The sequence below is a fragment of the Acinonyx jubatus genome, chromosome E1 (assembly GCF_027475565.1).
Source record: "Acinonyx jubatus isolate Ajub_Pintada_27869175 chromosome E1, VMU_Ajub_asm_v1.0, whole genome shotgun sequence".
NCBI lineage: Eukaryota > Metazoa > Chordata > Mammalia > Carnivora > Felidae > Acinonyx > Acinonyx jubatus.
In genome coordinates, this window is record NC_069397.1 from 55,070,608 (window position 1) to 55,089,846 (window position 19,239).

The 19,239-nt window shown below is 47.3% G+C and overlaps 1 protein-coding gene and 1 pseudogene across 14 annotated transcripts in view; one reads left to right on the plus strand and one right to left on the minus strand.

Moving 5' to 3' along the window:
• Nucleotides 1–18,918, minus strand: part of QRICH2 (glutamine rich 2) — a 35,733-nt gene extending 16,815 nt beyond the window's left edge. For 9 of the 14 annotated variants that reach the window (XR_008294358.1, XR_008294359.1, XM_053212568.1 and 6 more), the window contains exons 1-4: nucleotides 15,813–18,917; nucleotides 15,648–15,728; nucleotides 14,442–14,501; nucleotides 13,972–14,082 (exon numbers count right to left, since the gene is read on the minus strand). Coding sequence is in view for 12 of the 14 variants with exons in the window: in XM_053212568.1 (XP_053068543.1) it covers nucleotides 13,972–14,082; nucleotides 14,442–14,501; nucleotides 15,648–15,728; nucleotides 15,813–16,322 (762 nt within the window). In the remaining 2 variants the exon portion in view is untranslated. Of the gene's footprint in view, nucleotides 1–13,971; nucleotides 14,083–14,441; nucleotides 14,502–15,647; nucleotides 15,729–15,812 lie in introns of all 14 variants that reach the window. The other 5 variants (XM_053212561.1, XM_053212562.1, XM_053212560.1 and 2 more) reach the window with 1 other exon arrangement.
• On the plus strand, nucleotides 84–5,819 carry LOC128313525 (cytosolic 5'-nucleotidase 3A-like; annotated as a pseudogene).
• Nucleotides 18,919–19,239: the final 321 nt, after the last annotated feature.

A 19,239-nucleotide genomic window follows, 5' to 3' on the forward strand; every position in this document is an offset into this window, starting at 1 on the left:
CCCGAGTTGGGGAGAGAGAGTTGAGCCTTCAGGGAGACTGAGGCCACAAGGGCTCACAGGACAGAGTATCAGAAAGAAGGGACATGCACCTAGAGAGGACTCCGGAGCTCTGCAGAGGGCCCCCTTTGGGTATCCAGCACAGAAATGATCAGCATGACTATGTGAGGAAGCTACCCAAGGTTGGGAAGGGAGCCATCTGCAAGGCTGCAGGGAACCGTGCCCAGACTCTCCTGGGGTTGGGAACGGTGCCGGTTTCTATCAGCCAGTTTGGAAAAAACTCCTAATTCGGGGGAGAGTGCTCAGAAAGGTGTTGCCTCATTAATGGAGAATAAGCGGCTCTATGCCGAACGCTGCTATGAACCCCCTAAGAACCCCAAAACATATACAGAAAAAGAAGCAAGGGAATGAAAACAGCGCATGAGAATACATTTATGTAACACCAAAGAGACGCGATTGAGGAATGGGGGAATGGAAAAGACCTAAGATATATGGAAAACACATAGCAAATGGAAGACGTAAATCTATTTTATCAGTAATTAAACACCCCATCCAGGAGGCACCTGGATGGTTGGTTAGGTGTCTGACTCTTGATTTTTGGCTCAGGTCATGATCTCACAGTTCATAAGATTGGGCCCTGCGTTGGACTCCATGCTGATGGTGCAGAGCCTGCTTGGGATTCTCTCTCTCTCTCTCTGTCTCTCTCTCTCTCTCCCTCCCTCCTGCTATGCCCCTCCCCTGCTCATGCACGCACTCTCTTTATCTCCCAAAATAAATAAACTAAAAAAAAAAAAAAAAAAAAAAAGAGGAAAGAAAAAAAGAAGCACTCCAATCTGAAGTCTCCCATCAGAAGGAGATTTGCAGAATGGATTTAAAAACCTGATCACCGTGGGGCACCTGGGTGGCTCAGTCGGTTGAGCCTCTGACTTCGGCTCAGGTCATGATCTCACAGTGTGTGAGTTCGAGCCCCGCATCGGGCTCTGTGCTGACAGCTCAGAGCCTGGAGCCTGCTGCGGATTCTGTGTCTCCCTCTCTCTGCCCTTCCCCTGCTTGTGCTCTCTCTCTCTCTCAAAAATAAACATAAAAAGAAAAAAAAACTGATCACCGTGTGCAGCTTTTTCTTTTTGCATCTGGAGGCACATGAGACCTTGGCCAGGGAGGACACAGCAGCAAGTACCAGCGTGTGTGTCCTGGGCAGGGGTGGTGCCGGCACAGTACGTGTTCACCTTAAAGAGGAACGTGAGGCAGAAGTCCAAGATCACTGAGATGCCTGTATCCAAGCCCTGCATCTCTGGATGTTGCATATTGTCTATGCTATTGTTCTAGGACAAGTTTAAGAACAGAACTCGGAGTGCCTTTAAGGACAACTAACCAAGAAATAACTAATAAAAAAATCTGCTGTGTATGTGAAAATGAGGTCAGAATTCCAAAAAAGTTCAGGTCATATCAGGAGCCTTATAAGAAATGATCTGTGGTCTTATCAAAGAAGGACCCTGCCAGCCTTCAGGTAATAATAGACCCCGATAGGACTCTAAGTGGGTTTTCCTAGTTCCTAAAAAGGGAAAAGATGCTCACCAAGTCATAATATCATTGACAATTATAAGCTGGTGACAAACGGAGGTCTAGAAAAGTTACTTCAACAAAAAGGAAAAGATTATGCTACAAAAATTGATCCTGTTCCTACCATAGAAGAGAAGTACCCCTAATATGGTTGAATGGAACCCTAAATCACAGGGTTTGCTTATTAAACAAGCTCTACCAAGAGCTAAACTGAAAGAAAGAGAAATTGTGGCAGAATCTGATGTATGTTCAAGGAAGGATACAAGAATTTGATAGTCTTTGATAGTCTTTGATAAGCTCCAACGACACAGTCTCCCTGTGTTCAAATTTCAGCTGGGTGCTGATGATGTACTGCAGGAAGTTACCCATCAGGTTGGCGTTTATCACCCAAATGTCAGAATCATGACCGACTTCATGGATTTTGATGAAAACGGGGTGTTCGAAGGACTTAAAGGAGAACCAATTCATGAATTTAACAAACATGGTGCCTTGAACAACACAGAACATTTTGATCAACTACAAGACAGTAACAACATAATTCTGGGAGACTCCCAAGGAGGCTTGAGGATGGCAGATGGTAAACAGCCAATGCTGAACACATTCTGGAAACTGGATTTCAAAATGATAGGGTGGGTGAACTCTTAGAAAAGTACATGCACTCTTATGATATTCCTTTAGTAAAAGATGAATCATTGCACATAGCCAACACTGTCTTACAGAAGATTCTATAAACAAGCATTCTTCAAGAAGACCTCTTTCCTCTGGAGGCAACTGATACAAGACCTGCTTGTCCATTCATCTTGCTACAAAACTCTCATTTATAATATATTCTTGCCCTTGAAGGTTTCCTTTGCACTACTCAAGTATCTTCAGACACACTGAATCTATCGACTGGAAGTTCCTTTTTCTTCACCTCGCTCAATACACTCCTCACCATATTTTTTGACAGATTAAAGAAACAAATAAACCTTAAAGCAAAATTTGAAAAGTAACGCCCAACTTATCCAAAAATTAATTTTGTAGTTCATGTTATCACAAAGTTTTTGAAGACTTTCTTTTTTATACTGGCCAAGTTGGTAGAAGTTAAAACAGAAGTTTTATGAAATGGTGAAATAATGTGCATGATTCTAAGTATTGTTCTTTTTATAATTTGGTGAATTATGCTGATGCTATATATTATCCTGAAATTGTGTTATGTGTGATTATTTTGTTTTAGGAACATATTTATCAGAAATGATTGGCACTTGGTGTTGAAAAACTCTGGGTGCCCACATGTCACTGATCTTCACAAAATGTTCTATAGCGGAAGTGCCTGGGTGGCTCAGTCAGTTAAGCATCTGACTTTTGATTTTGGCTCAGGTCATGATCTCAGGGTTGTGAGATTCAGCCCCTTGTGGGGCTCTGCACTGGGTGTAGAGCCTGCTTAAGATTCTCTCTCTCCCTCTACCCCTCCCCCCTCACTTGCACTCTGTCTAAAAAAATAAATAAAATTTAAAAACCCAAAATGTTCTATAATGAAGCACTGATAATACACATGAAATGAAAAGCAAAAACAAAAAACCAAAACTGATTCATGACCCAATTATATGCTGTCTGTAAGAGACATATATTAGAGTCAAAGAAACAAACAAGTAGAAAGTAAAAAGATAGAAAACAATAAACCATGCAAATACTAATCAAAAGAGAACTGGAGGGATGCCTGGCTGGCTCAGTCAGTGAAGCATGCAACTCTTAATCTTAGGGTTGTGAGTTTGAGCCCCATACTGGGTGTAGAAATTACTCCCCCCACCCCCAAAAGAAAAGAACAGAAGAGAGCTGGAGTGACTGTACTACTATCAGACAACATTGTTAATAGAGACAAAGAAAGACATTTTATACTGACACAAGAGTCAATTCATTAGGAAGACATAATAATTTTTAAAAAATATATGAACTGAGCAACAGAGCTCTAACATACATAAAAAAACGGACAGGATTAAAGGGAGAAATAAACAATTTAACAATAATAGTTGCAGACTTCAATACCCCACTTTCTTTTTTTTTTTAATTGTTTAATGTTGATTTTTGAGAGAGAGAAAGAGTGCCAAGTGGAGGAGGGACAGAGAAAGAGGGAGACACAGAATCTGAAGCAGGCTCCAGGCTCTGAGCTGTCAGCACAGAGCCAGACATGGGGCTCGAACTTATGAACCATGAGATATGCTGGGTGGGACACTTAACCGTTGACTGAGCCACCCAGGCGCCCTGATACCCCACTTTCAATAGGGATAAAACCAATAGGTAGAAGATCAACCAGGAAACAGAAGACTTGAACAACACCATAGACCAACTGTACCAGCAAATATCTGTACAACACTTCACATAACAAGATCTGAATAAACATTTTCCACAATAGACCACATGTTAGGCCACTAGAACGCAAACAAAACACAAAACACAGGAAAAAAATAAAGATGTTTTCAGTCATATAAATACAAGCTGGAATTCATCAGCAGCAGACTCACACTATAAGAAATGTTAAATGAAACCCATCAGGCAGACAGAAAACGATACCAGATGGAAACCTGGATCTACACAAAGGGACAAAAAGCACTGGAAATGGAAACTACATGGATGAATCTATAAGACGGTTTTCTTATGACTCAAATCTCTTTGAAAGATAATTGACTGAACAAAATAAGAACAATGTATTGTAGGGTTTATAACACATGTGGAAGTAAAACGCAAGACAACAATAGCACAAAGCATGAGCTGGCAAACAACGGCCACGGGCCAAATCTAGCCCATCATCTGTTTTGTTAATGATAGTTTATTGGGACACAGGCACACTGATTCATTTATGTATTGTTTATGGTTATTTTCACATAATAACAAGAGTTGAGCAATTGTGACAAAGACTATATGACCCACAAAACCTAAAATATTTACTTGCCTCCTCTAGAAAAAGTTTGCTGACCCCAGAAATAAAAGCCCCTGGAAATATGCCATTGTAAAGTCCTTATACTATGTGAAGGTGGACTGTGATTAAGCTAAAGAGGTACAAATCTATAAACCCTAAAGCAACCACTAAAATAACAAAGACTTGGAGTGCCTGGGTGGCTTAGTCAGTTGAGTGTCTGACTTAGGCTCAGGTCATGATCTCACAGTTCGTGAGCTGCTGTCAGCGCAGAGCCTGCTTCGGATCCTCTGTCCCTCTCTGTCTCTCTGCCCCTCCCCCCACATGCTCTCAAAAAAATAAATAAAACGTTAAAAAATAACATAAAATAACAAAGACTTATAGCTAATAAGCCAACAAAAGAGGTTACAAACAAAAACATTCAAATAATACAAAAGAAGAAGACAAAGAGGGAAAAAGGAACAAAAAGCAGATGGAACGACAGAACACTAATAGCAGGACGATAACTCAACCCTAATTATATCAATAATCACACTAAATGTAAATGATCTAAACAGCCGGATTAAAAAGCAGAGATTGTTGGATTGGTTAAAAAAGCAAGACCAACTCCATGTCACTCGTAAGAAAAAAACTTCATATAGAGAGACACAAATAGGTTAAAACAAAAAGAATGGGAGAAAGTACACCACACTCACACATGTATAAGAAAAAAAAAAGCTGGAATCACAGTATTAATATCAGACGAGGTAGATTTCAGAAAGAAAAATATTACTAGGGATAAAAAGGTGATTTCTTCATATAAGGAGATCAATTCATGAAGAGAGCATAACAATCCTAAATATTTGTGCACCTAATAACAGAGCTTCAAAATATGTGACAAAAAACCTGACAGAACTACTACAAGGAGATATGGATAAACCCACAATTATAGTCAGATATTTCACTACCTTTCCCTCAGTAATTGACAAGTAGGCAGAAAGTCAGCCAGGACACTGTCTTCATTTTCTGGAGCTGTTACAACAAACAGACTGGGTGCCTTGAACAACAGAAATTTGTTGTCTCACAGCTCTGGAGGCGAGGAGGTTGAGATCCAGGTGTGGCAGGGGTGGTGCCTTCTGAAGCTGTGAGGGAGAATCTGTTCCATGCTTTCTTCTAGGCTCTGGTGGCCTCAGGCATTCATTGATGGCTATCTTCTCCCAACCATCTCCGGACAATCATCTCTCTATATGTGTCTCTTTCTGTCCAAGTTTCCCCCTTTTATACAGACTCACTTATATTGGATTATGGCCCACCTTAATGACCTCATCTTAACTTGATCTTCTGCAAAGACCCCATTTCCAAATAAGGTCACATTTACATTGCAGGGTTAGGACTTCAACACCTTTTGGAGGGGTGGGGGTGGGGGGACACAAAGTTTAACCCACCAGATACAGTAAACTTGAACAAAACTATAACCCATGTGACTTGACTGACATTTATAGGATACTTGCCCCAAGGATAGCAGAGGACACATTGTTCTCAAGTGCACACAAGCATTTACCAAGAGAGACCATGCTCTGGGCCATAAAATATACATCTAACAATTGAAAAGGATCCAGGTTGTACATATTATATTTTTTTACCATAATGGAATTAGAAATCAGTGACAGAAAGATCCCTGGAAAATCCCCAAATATTTAGAAACAAAATAAGACCGCTAAATAGATCATAGATGAAAGAAGAAATCAAAAGGGATATAGAAAGTATCTTGAACTGTATACTAGAATTTGTGGGCTGCTGCTAGAGCAATACTTAGGGACATATTTATATAGCACTAAATGCCAATACTGAAATAGAAAAAAGTCTCAGCTTGCACTTCAAGGAACTAGCAAAAGAAGAGCAGATTAAACCCAGAACAAGCAGAAGAAAGGAAATGTTAAAGGTCTGAGCAGAAAGCAGCAAACAACAAAGAAAATCAATAAAATGAAAACACGAGCTATTTGGGTAAAGCAACGTGATTGATAAACCTCTAGACACACTGATGAGGAATAAGAGAAGACATCGATTACCAACATCAGGAATGTCATCAAGGAAATGCAAATTAAAACAATACCACTACACAACTATGAGTATGGCCGAAATCTGGAACACTGACAACAGCAAATGCTGGCAAGGATACGGAGCAACAGAACTTTCCATTCGTTGTTGGTAGGAATGCAAAATGGCACAGCCACTGTGGAAGACAGTTGGCGGTTTCTTACAAAACTGAACATATTCTTTCTATATCCCAGCAATCACGGTGCTTGGTATTTACCCAAAGGAGTTGAAAACTTATGTCCACACAAAAACCTGCACACAGATGCTTACAGCAATCTTATTTATAATTGCCAAAACTTGGAAACAACCAAGATGCCCTTCAAGTAGGTGAATGGATAAACAAATTGTGGTCCAGCCCAGATAATGGAATATTATACAGCGCTAAAAAGAAATGAGCTATATCAAGTCATGAAAAGACATGGAGGGAACTTGGGGCGCTTGGGTGTCTCAGTGGATTGAGTGTCCGACTCTTGATTTCGGCTCAGGTCATGATCCCAGGGTTGTGGGATTGAGCCCTGCGTTGGGCTCCATGCTGAGTGTGGAACCTGCTTCATATTCTCTCTGCCTCCCTCTGCCCCTCCCCTGCTCATGCTCTGTGTCTCTCTCTCTGTGTCTCAAAAACAAGTAAACATTAAAAACAACGTCACTTTGAGTGACATTATGAGCCCATGTAGGTTCACCAGTTGTAACAAATGTACGCTCTGTTGGGGGATGTTAGTGGGGGAGGCTATGCAGGTAGGTGTGGGCAAAAGGCAGATGGGAAATCTTTATACCTTCTTCTCAATTTCTTTCTTTCTTTTTTTTTTTTAAGCAGGCTCCATACCTAATGTGAGGCTTGGACTCACAATCCCGTGATGAAGAGTCACATGTTCTACTGGTGGAGTCAGCCAGGAGCCCTTATGCCTTCCACTCAATTTTGCTGTGAACCTAAAACTCTAAAAAGACAGAGTCTAGGGGTGCCTGGGCGGCTCAGTCGGTTAAGCATCCGACTTCAGCTCAGGTCAGGATCTCCTAGTCCGTGAGTTCGAGCCCTGTGTCAGACTCTGTGCTGAGAGCTCGGAGCCTGGAGCCTGCTTCAGATCCTGTGTCTCCCTCTCTCTCTGCCCCTCCCCTGTTCATGCTGTCTCAAAAATAAAAACATTAAAAAAAAAAAAAAAGATAAAGTCTATTTTTTTAAGTCAATTTTTAAACGTGGGGGGAAAACATGCCATTCCATAAGTCCCACTACCCTCTTTCAGGCACATCTAATCCTGACCAGAGGCTGTGTTGTGATCCCCATGACTATCATTTTTTAGTCAGGATCCAAGTTCCCGTGATTATAATCTTTATTTTTTTCTCCTTGAGTTTTTCTTTTAAGCAATCTCTACACCCAATGTGGGGCTCGAACTCACGACCCCAAGATCTAAGAATAGCATGCTCTACAGACTAAGCCAACCAGGGGCCTCCACCCCCGCCCCTCCCCCCAACCCCCAGTGATTATAATCTTAAATGCCATCTGCAACTTGTTCCACATCGGTTGAGCAGCATCTGTAAAGCTGCAAAAACGCACAGCTCTCAGTAGGGGACCCTGGCCAGGGTGAGGCTGGCACCACCCAGTGTTAGTGTGTACTTACTCCTTGGACCCTGGGAGACCTTAAAATCTTTGCGAAACAATTTCCTACTCTTCCCAATCACCTACAAGATCCCAGGAAGCACGAAAGATTTACAACGTCTTAGGGCCTCACCTTGGCAGAGCGCAATACTTCCCTCTGAGGTCAGGAGCCTCACTGGTGACACTTGATGGCCCACCTGCAATCCTAGCTCGGGAACTACTCGGTGAGGCCCCAAACCATTTAACAAAAACACCAGTTCAACGACCTGGACTCGTTTTCTCCTGCCGTCTCACAAATTGCCACAGACATAGACACCGAAAACGACACGAGTTTAGAGTTGATTATCTCACTGTTTCCATGGGTCATGAGTCTGGACATGTTTTATCTGTGTTCTCCATCAGGGCCCTCAGCCTGCAATCTAGGCCAAGCTGCGGCCTTATCTCAGGCTCAGCATTGTTGCCAGAAATCAGCTCCTCGTGCCCGGCTGTAGCTCTTAGCTCCTAGAGGCCACTCTCGATCTCAGCCACTCGGCCCCCTCCACAGGGGCCAGACTCGGGTTTCACTTGCTTGAGAAGGGTTCACCTGATTAGGTCAGGGCCACCCAATCCCTCCTGAGATTAACTCAAAGTCAGTGTATTAGCAGCCTAATTATGGGAGAGGTACCAAATCATATCCACAGGTTCTGCCCACACCCGAGGGGATTATACAGGTGTGCGCAGCAGAGGGCAGGAGTCTTGGCAACCATTTTAGGGTTCTGCCTGTCACCTAGAGAGGCCTACTGGAGTTAAAATCAATCACTGCAAACAACAACAAACAAAAGAGGAAGGGAGGGAGGGAAGAAGGAAGGAAGGAAGGGAGGGAAGGGAAGGGAAGGGAAGGGAAGGGAAGGGAAGGGAAGGGAAGGGAAGGGAAGGAGGAGAAAATTGCATGCAAAGATTTTGAAGGCAAATCTTAAAAGACACCCAATGTACTAATGTATTGCTCGTGTCAGAAAACCATTCCAGAACCAATTGCTGTGGACTTTGTGTCCGTCCAGGTTGCTGCCTGACATTCAGAAACAATATCGGAAAAGTTCAGCTAAACCTACAAGACTTAGACAATCATTCATGAACTGCCCTCAAGAGGAAGAAGGGGACTGTATTAACCTGCTCCTGATGGCTGCCTTTACAAACTACCCCACAACTTAGTGGCTTCAGAGAGCACAGATTTCTTATCGTACAGGTCGGAAGGGCAGAATTCCAAAGCTAGTTTCACTGGGCTGGGGTCAAGGTGACTGGCAGGTGCTGACTGTGCAGGCTCTCGCCTTCTCCAGCTTCTTAGACTTGCTGGCATTCCTTGGCTTGTGCCTGCATGGCTCCAATCTCTGCTTCTGTGGCCACATTTCCTTCCCCTCCTCGGTAGTAGAATCTTCTGCCTCCCTCTCATCAGGACCTTTGTGATCACACCACTGGGCCCACCCAGATGATCCAGAATAAGCCCCCATCTCAAAATCCTTAACTGCTTCACATCCACCAGGTCCCTTTTCCCACGTAAATCAATGCTATTCAGCTTGCCACAGTGCCTAAAACTAAAGCTACAGTTTGCAATCCTGGAAAAATGGATATAACAGTTATAGTGGGGGGATGGAATGGGGTTTTCAAAGAGTTGGTCGTTTTGGTTTTGGGGGCGCCTGGGTGGCTCAGTTGGTTGGGCGACTAACTTCGGCTGAGGTCATGATCTCGCAGTTTGTGAGTTCGAGCCCCGTGTCGGGCTCTGTGCTGACAGCTCAGAGCCTGGAGCCTGCTTCAGATTCTGTGCCTCCCCCTCTCTCTCTGCCCCTCCCCTGCTCTCACGCTCTGTATCAATAATAAACATTAAAAAAATCATTAAAAAAAAAAAAAAGAGAAAAGTTGCTCGTTTTTGTTACTGGCGTCAGATGAGACCCACATCATAGCTGAGGATCACGGGAATTGAAAATAATGGGTGCCAGGCCTGACCTCCTAACATGAACCATACTTCAGACTCATCTCCTAGATTTCTAAACAACACACTGTAACTACTCACCCCCCCTCCAGCTGGGAAAATCTGGAAAACAGCCATCTGTGGCTCTGTCCCTTACACCCTGCACCAAGTTCAAGGATCTTGGAGGCAGAGATGCCAGGTGCTCTATGTTAAGACCACTTATCAACTCTCGCCTTCCAAGATAGTCAATACCATAGGACTTTCCTACCAAAGTGTATCTCGTGCCGGCTCTCCTCACTTCAGCAAGCCTAAGGTGGTGTCGTTTATGATGGACCATCAATTTACGTACCGGTAGAAAAAGGAAAATGCTGCCAATCAATTACAAAATACCATCAACTCAAAGACACAACCTGATTTCAGAGACGCTAAAATATGAGTGGGGGGGAAATGTACATCTTGGAATCAATGGGTCTATTTCGAGTCAAAATACATTTCTTTTTTTTTTTTTTAATTTTTTTTTAACATTTATTTATTTTTGAGACAGAGAGAGACAGCGCATGAACGGGGAAGGGGCAGAGAGAGAGGGAGACACAGAATCGGAAGCAGGCTCCAGGCTCTGAGCCGTCAGCCCAGAGCCCGACGCGGGGCTCGAACTCGCGGACCGCGAGATCGTGACCTGAGCCGAAGTCGGCCGCTCAACCGACTGAGCCACCCAGGCGCCCCAAAATACATTTCTTTTAAGCCCCTCCTTCCCTGTTAGCCCGTTCGGTTGTGATCTGAACGAGGAAGGATTCATCTAGCGCTCCCTCCTGGACTGGGGCTTTCAGTCCTTCCTGCCTTAAATGAGATCTGCACCCCCAATCCACAGAACCTACCTACTATGTCCATGACGCCGAGACATTACGACATTTTAATTCCAGTTTCCCCGGGGATGGGCCATTTTGCCCAGGTAGAGGGGAGCAGGGTCAGTCTTGCGAAGCCCTTCCTCACGATTGCTCCACTGTTCTTTGGGTCCTGAAGCAGAAGATATCTAAATGCTGATCACAATTTCACAGTTGTACTGGAATACAAGTTTTAATTTTTGCTTTCTACTCTGTTTAGAGGCCACAAAGCTTTGAAGAGAAATAGCCCTTGGACATGCTATTTCTGCAAGAGAACGTCTGTGCTCAAGGTCCGTGGGCTGGTAAAATGGTTGCTGAAAAATTCTTCCATCGTTAAATGCCCGTCACAAAGGGATCTAGCTGGAAATTCAGATTCGACACTGTGATGACAGGAAAGTGAGGAAGCTTTTTCCTCCCTTAACGAAAGTTTTGATTGGTGGGCTAGGGTAGGCTCTTCTTGGTTCTGACCCCTAGTAGTAGGACAGGAGGAGGGAAGAAGGAGAAGCAGCAGAAGCAACATCATCATTCTTGGATATATGGGAGAATTAAAGCCACCCACCCAATCAAAGGAGGGAGGCAGAGACTCCGAGCACAGTGAGGCGAGGTGTTGATCACCAAACCTTAATCAATGTCCTTACAAGAGTGGGCATCTGACGGACGGGCACACTCTGGGCAGTTACAGCAGACAATTTACCTCCTAGCACGCAAGTCCCTCCCCTGGTTCCTCATTGGCTGAGTGCTACAGAGGTGAGTCCCTCCCCTGATTCCTCACTGGCTGAGTACTAGGGAGGTTACAGCCTTACCCGGAAGTCGCCTATGCCCATGTAAGGCAAAAAGTAGTCTGACTGGAACAAATGTACATTCTTTGAGCTGACGCAGAGACTTCAGTTTTTTGGCGCATGCTCATTGCAAAGACCACAAAAATAAGGCCTCGAATCAGAGACGGGAAGGGGGGTGGGGTGGGGAGAACCAGGAAGTGACGTGTCTAAAGGTTTGGGACTCCATTATGGCGGGGGGAGGGGGGGTGGTTCATACATGTTCCAATAGATTGTAAACCTGTTAGCACAGCTTTTATCTGGTATTTCTGAGAACGAATCATCTCCCTTACTTCTTACGGTATACAAAGTTGTAAAGAACACCCTGTTGCCCATCAGAATACGCCTTTGGCTGGCACTGGGCTGTGTCCCCAAGTACATTCAACTCCTGGGACGGGCACCTTCCTCCTCAGTTCTGAGCTCCCATAACTGTAGCTGCTACGTGTGTGCTTGCAGCCTTCCTCCTCCAGATCAAAACACAACTCCTTTCCCATGTCTGGCGTTCCAGATATGACATTGACTCCTCTGTGCTGATCACCCCTGTACTCACCGTCCCAGTGTGTGTCCTGACCCCCTACTTAGGATACAGGCAGATGCTGTGCCTCAGCATCGCCTCAGAGCTACCGCCCATCGGCCAAAACACATAGTTGACCTTAACGATGCTGAGTTTTGGGGCGCCTGGGTAGCTCAGTCAGTTGAGCATCCAACTCTTGATTTTGGCTCAGGTCATGATCTCGCAGCTCATGGGTTTAAGCCCTGCATCGGACTCTGCGCTGATAGCATGGAGGCTGCTTGGGATTCTTTCTCCCTCTCTGCTTGCTCTGTCTTTAAAAAAACTTTAAAAAAAAAACCACGCTGATTTTTTAAATCCTAATTTCATAAAGGGTCCCACCAACAGTGCAAGAAAGATGGGGCTCTGGCATGTCTGTCGTGTTTTCTCAGCCTGACACAGGGACGCTCTCCACGCGTTCATTTTGGTCTGTGCGGCAGGTGGACTCGTCATTACCAGAACTTGTTCTCAAAGATGTTTTCATGTTTATAATTTATCCTCATTTGCTCCTGGGGTTGTTCACAATTACGAGCAACTGTCAAAACACACACACTTTCTTACCTCCAGAGAAGCGAAAATGTCTAAAGGAGCTTATATTGTGCTTAGTTTTAGGTCTGGCAGGTGTCTCCTATGGCACCTTGAAAAAATGCGTAGTTCACTTAAAACAGGATACTCATACGTGCACAAAACCTTTGGCTTAAAACACACACACACACACACACACACACACACACAGAGCAAAAGCAGAGGCAACCTTTTTCTAGGCCATTCCTTTCGTTTGCAGGGTCCTCTTCCAACTCCTCTGAAGATGCACCCCCATTCAAAAAGCACCCACGTAATAGTGAACGTACCCCAGATGGCCACTTGGTGGCGCCAAAAGGTCCATTGTCTCCCTGGTTTGTGTGAGTAGTGGGGTGCGGGGAGAGGGTGGTCCTTTCTGAGTAATCCAGAGGCACAAGCCAGGAGAAGGGGAATGTCCAGACCAAAAGGGCAACTGATCCTCGTCCTTGAGGGCCATTTGAGAATACCCATTTTATTCAGGCGGAGACAGGGTGGGGATCTAAAAACAATTTGGTTATCCTGTGCACTTAGGACGGACAGATGATTGCATGCACCCATGTGTCAAAGTCATCAGCACAGGGCCCCCTAAAGACGTTTTATTTCCAAGGTTGGTCATCTTTGTCCACTAAGAGTGAAGGGACTCAGGCATCTCAGAACAGACTGTAAAGGAACTTTGAAAAGCTACAAAAGCAAATCAAAACTATACTCAGGTACCATTTTCCATCCAATTGGGGAAAAAACGGGTACTGGAAGACAGGGCTGGTGGGAACTCAAGAAACAAGTTCTCTCCCACATTGTTGGTGGGGGGTTAAATTGGAAGCATTTCCACGGAGGACTGTTTGGCAAAAATTAGCCAAATCACAAACCCACATTCCATTTCTGGGAATCTGCCCTGAGGGTATGTTTGCATGTGTGAAGGTCACATTGGAGCGTGGTTTGTTACAAGATAGGAAAAAAACCACATAAAACACCCATAATAGGAAACATGAAATTATTAACATCCACGTAACGGAATATTGTGCAGTAGTAAAAAGGGAGAGAGGTTCAGGGGAGCCCCACCCGAGACCACGGCCCAGGTCCCCCCCCCCCCCCCCAATTTGTTCACCGCTTGTGAGGCCCTCCAGCCATCAGTAATTGCTTGCTCTAGCTCCTCCCAGGTGACCATGGTGACTTCTTCTCCAACAGGCATCAAACTCAGCTTCCGGCCCACTAGATCCTGACAGTAATCGACAACAAGAAGACAGACAGACAGACAGACACACACCCCTAGTTTAGTCTCTGAAAGCTTCAGGAACAGAACTGAGCTAACAGAACCATAGCTCTAGCCCTGAGGACAAGTCACTGTCCTTCATGTGACCAGTGACTCTTGGGCAGCCAGTTTCCTGTCCCATGACGGCTCCTTGTGGGACACCCGGACAGGGATGGGAAGGATTTCCCCTCAATCCAGGGGCAGTGCCCAGAGGGCAGAAGGCATCATCAAACCCCAGAGGGACACAGACCTCTGGGGTGGGAGTCTAGACATCTTCCCCTGCTGCCTCCTTGAGGGCCCTTTGTCACAGAGCTTGCCCATATTACCAGGAATTTGTCCCGTTCTCTGATTATCTTCTCTAGTTCATCCATCCGTTGGAAGGCTTTCTGGAAGAAGAGTTCAGAGACTGAGGATCAAAACAGCTCCTCTTGTGCCCCCCCCCCCACCCCCCGCACAAGGAGAAGAAGAAAGGAGGTGTGCTGATCTAGGAGGGGAGGAGTAGAGGTGGGGCTGGTTAAGTCAAGGCTCTTCTTTTCCTTTCCAGCCAACTAGAGGAAGGGAAGTGGGGGGGGGGGGGGCACTGGAGGAGGGACTGGGGGACAGCGGGTCAAGAGCAAATGCTAGCACAGGAATGGAGCCTTGGGTCCCGGGATTCATTTCATCCTACCCACCAAGGAAACATCCCAGCCCTGCTGACTGAGGCTGATTAAGCCTCTCAAGGACAAAAATTATCAGGCACTTCCAGGGTGTCTGAACGTCTGTGTGGTTGAAAGAGAAAAGCACCCCGAAAGAGCCAAGACAAATTGCTAAAACTTAAGTTGCTCCGTATGACTTCTGCAAACCTCCAGAATGTAGGAATCTCAAGGTAAAACAAGCCTTTAGTCTAAAAACAAAAACAAAAACCACAACACCCTACCCCCAACCCCCAACACTACATTTCAAAAAGAAAAGCTTCCCAGAGTGAAAATGAGTCCCGCTGGGCGCTCAAGGCCTGGGACCCGAGGTAGAATGTGGTCACTGGCTCCCACCGTCTTCTTTGAGCTGTTCTGCGCACCGCCCCCCACCCCCCAGCCTCGGCGGGAGAGGGGGAGGGGGGTGCTTCTTCCTAATTGCCCCTCCTCCTCCTTCCAGCTCCGAGCCCCTGGGTGGCACTGCCTCGTGCTTCCGGTCCCTACAGTGCGTCTGAAAGTTCCACTTCCTTCTCCAAGGAAACCGAGACCGAAGTGCAGGAGCGGATGCCCGCGGCTGCTGTGTGACCACGGCGCTCTCTCCATCTCGGGCCCTCCTCTAGGACGGAGATTGGGCTTTCACCCACCATCTTACTTTATTCTTGTTTAAAGGAAATTGGCTCAAAGAATATTCTGAGAGGTTGTCAGCTCCCCGCCCCCACCCCCCATGCCCCACCCTGGGCCGGCTCAGGATCCCTAGGTGTCTGAGAACTGGTGGTGGAGCGACGAGGAAAAGCGCCGCGTGGGAAGGGGCGACTCATCCGCGAGGTGGGGGTCCCCACCTCCCTCACCAGGGGACCTCACCTCGGAATGCTCCTGCGCCTTTTCCTTGGCTTCTTTCAAGGCTTTCACATCTTCTGCGACATCGTGCAGCAGCACCGTGGCCTGCAAGGTCGAGAAGGGCCGCTCGGTGGTCTGGCGCCCCAACCCCTCCGCTTGGGGAGAGGCCTGTTGGCCACCCGCGCTCACCTTGGTGACGCTGGCCCGCTCGCCGTCCTGCTCGCCGTCCTTCCCGATTTTCATCGACCCTCCTCGAGCCCTGTCCGGCAGCAGCACGGCCATCTCCTCCTCCAGCCAGTCCTGGGAGTCCACGGGCAGCCGGCCCACGGGATAAGTAAGGTGCTGCACGTGGCCCATGATGCCCTGCACCTGGCTTGTGACGGTCTTGAGCTGCTTGCTGAGGTCCTTCACCTGGCTCTCCAGCGCCGGCGGCCTGGCCGAGCTGCTGCGCGGCTTCTCTTTGGGCACAGCCAGCTGCGGGGCGCTGAGCACGGTCCGCGGGAGCTCCGAGGAGCGACTCGACTCGGGCGACGGCGACTGGAAGTTGATGCGCACCTCCTGCAGGTTGAGGCTCCGGAGCATGGCCACGATGAGCGTGTGCAGGGCCGTGAAGTTGACGGCGCCCACCTCCGGGGTGCCGATGGCCAGGTCGGCCAGCTCCCGGAGGGAGACCCTGGCGGTCGCCGTCGCGGGCGGCATCGTGAGCCTTCTCAGCGGGGGTCCACGCCCGCCACGTCCCCCTCACTGCCCGCCGCGCCCCTGGCGCTCTCCGGAGCACGAGTCACCGTCTGCAGCCCTCGGGAGACCGAGAGGAAGGGCCCGGCCGCCAGGCTTCCCACTCTTTGCTCCCAGGGACGGGCGCCCGCCTCCCCGGCGGGGTCCGGACGCCACCTGCCCTCCGCAGTCCGGTCTCCGCTCTCCCGTCTCCCAGCTCCGCGAGCTCGAGCCCTGGGCCGCCCTCCCCTCGCGCAGGGTCGCGGCCGGTGGACGTTTGGAACAGGAGGGACCGCCCCGTTCGCTGTCCGGTTGTGGACGCACGCCGCGCGCGGAGGGTTCTGCCAATGAACAGGCCCCGCCGAGCGCCTTGCGGGACCTCCCCGTACACGAAGCCACCCGCAAACTTGCAAGGGGAGCCCATTCTAGTGGGGTCCGGGGAAGCCTTGGCCATATCCCCAGCACACCACTAACTGTTACCAGTGAATGCTCCTAAAGGGGCTTCGGGGCTGTGCCAAGGCATCGCTATCGGGAGCACAGCATTTGGGGGAGGGGGCGGCCTCCTAAGGCTCACCTAGATTCGAGCCATCCCTTAACCGCCCCATTCGTTCACTCAGCCACTGGGAACAAAGATTTAAGGGACACCATGTGTGTCCTTAGCTTGTTCCATTATTCAGGGCAGTGGCACATGTCTCAGGGGTGCAGTCCTGAGACCTTGGCCTCTTGGAGACAGTTCCCATCTCACTGTGCTTCAGCAGAAAGGAGGGGAACTTGGGAGAGACCACTCACTACCCAGGCAGCTCTTACCAGCCACCACATGGCAGGCCTTTACTGTGCCACCCTGGCCCAGTTCATCTCAAAAACGACTCATCTGGTCAAATGCCAGCATTTCAGCTCATTACGAGGCAGGATTAGACAGGACTAGAGGAATTTGGTGCTCTTGGCAACTGGGGCTCGACTTCCCCATACCAGAGTCTTCCAGAAAACAGAAAAATTCAATGTTTAGTATATTCAGGAAGGGAAAACCTGTGTATCTGTACTATTTGAACTACTTTTCAAATCCAGATTTTTAGTCTGAGCTGGTAAAATTTAATTGAAACCCTTCATGCACGCCCCCCGCCCCCCAGCCCAAGTGTTCCCTGGGAGAGAGGTGAAACATCAGCCTATAACCTGCAGGAAGGTTAACACCCAAACATTCTTCTTCATCGTCATAGTCCTAGCACCTGACACCCTGTAGGCCTTCACACGGTTGCTGATACTGTCAAAAGAACAAATTCTTGGGGCGCCTGGGTGGCTCAGTTGGTTAAGCAACTGACTTCTGCTCAGGACGTGGTCTCACAGCTCATGGGTTCGAGCCCCACATCAGGCTCTGTGCTGACAGCTCAGAGTCTGGAGCCTGCTTCGAATTCTGTTTCCCTCTCTCTCTGCCCCTCCCCACTTATAGTCTGTCTCTCTCAAAAGTAAACATTAAAAAATTTGGGGACGCCTGGTGGCTCAGTTGGTTAAGCGTCCAACTTTGGCTCAGGTCGTGATCTCCTGGTTCGTAAGTTGGAGCCCCGCATTGGGCTCTGTGCTGACACACAGCTCAGAGCCTGGAGCCTGCTTCAGATTCTGTGTCTCCCCCTCTCTGCCCCTCCCCCACTCATGCTCTATCTCTCAAAAATAAACATTAAAAAAAATAATAAAAAAGAACAAATTCTTTGTGTACACTTGAGGCCAGATCACAAAGTTCAAGCCTTGCGATAGAGCATCCGCTGTCCTGGAGGGAGTAGAACGTGGGCTTCTCAATTCTAAGTTGGGTGATTTCCAGAAGGATGTTACCCCTTGCTCCTGCTACCACTACATTAGCTCTGGCCAGAGCGTCAGCTCCCCGGGTCCTCATGGTTTCATTTCAGATCCCTGAGACTTGGCATCATGCCAGTCACGTATCAGGACCCACTAAATGGCAGTGGAAAGGGCGTATATGAATATATTCTAATTCTAATCTGAGGAAATATATTCTACTGAATGCTTCTGCTAAGTAAGTACATATAAACACAGGAAAGTGAACATTCACTGGCCATATAAATGGAATTTTGGAATTGGAAAGGACGACCTCCCTTAGCTGTTGGATCCAAACCTCCCTTTTTCCAACTGATGACAGAGGCCCAGAAAGGACTAGTCATCTGCCCGACATTATGAACAAGAACTGGTTTCCTGAGTAATCGTCTACGGTTCCTCCTCTACCATTTCACTATCTGATAATTAAGTTCTTGCTCAAAATTCCCCTACGTGGGACTCTCAACAGAAGGCGACCTGTGTGCTGGAAAGAGCTAATGGGCTCAAAGTCTTGACTGCGGTTAGGGAATCTTTCAAGTCATTAGGAAGAGGGATACAAATGTCAGGGAAACGTCCCTGCAGGGAAATACAATTGTACAACGAAGCAAATTATCTTACTGTCTCATAGGAACAGAACCAACAGCAATTCCAGCTCGCTGCCCAAAAGACACTGCCCCTTCCTGCTACATTCACTCCTGCCCTGGATTAGACAGAAGGTTTAAAAGGTCTACCTGACACGTGTGCTATAACTAGAATTGTAATTTTATTACAGGGGAAGGACAGAGACAGAGACAGAATCCCAAGCAGACTCTGTGTTGTCAGCGCAGAGCCCAACGCGGAGCTCGATCTCACAAACCAGGAGATCATGACCTGAGCCAAAATCGAGTCGGGCGCTCAACCGCCTGAGCCACCCAGGCGCCTCGTGGCCAGGTAAGTTTAAATGCTGCGTAGAAAGGTCCAACGCAGCCCTAGGTAATGCAACACATGTGTCACCTATCACCCATGAAAAGGCATGGCGAGTTCTATTTTTTTTTTTTTTTAACTTAGATTTTTAAATCTACTATTCCGACAAGGACTGGATTCC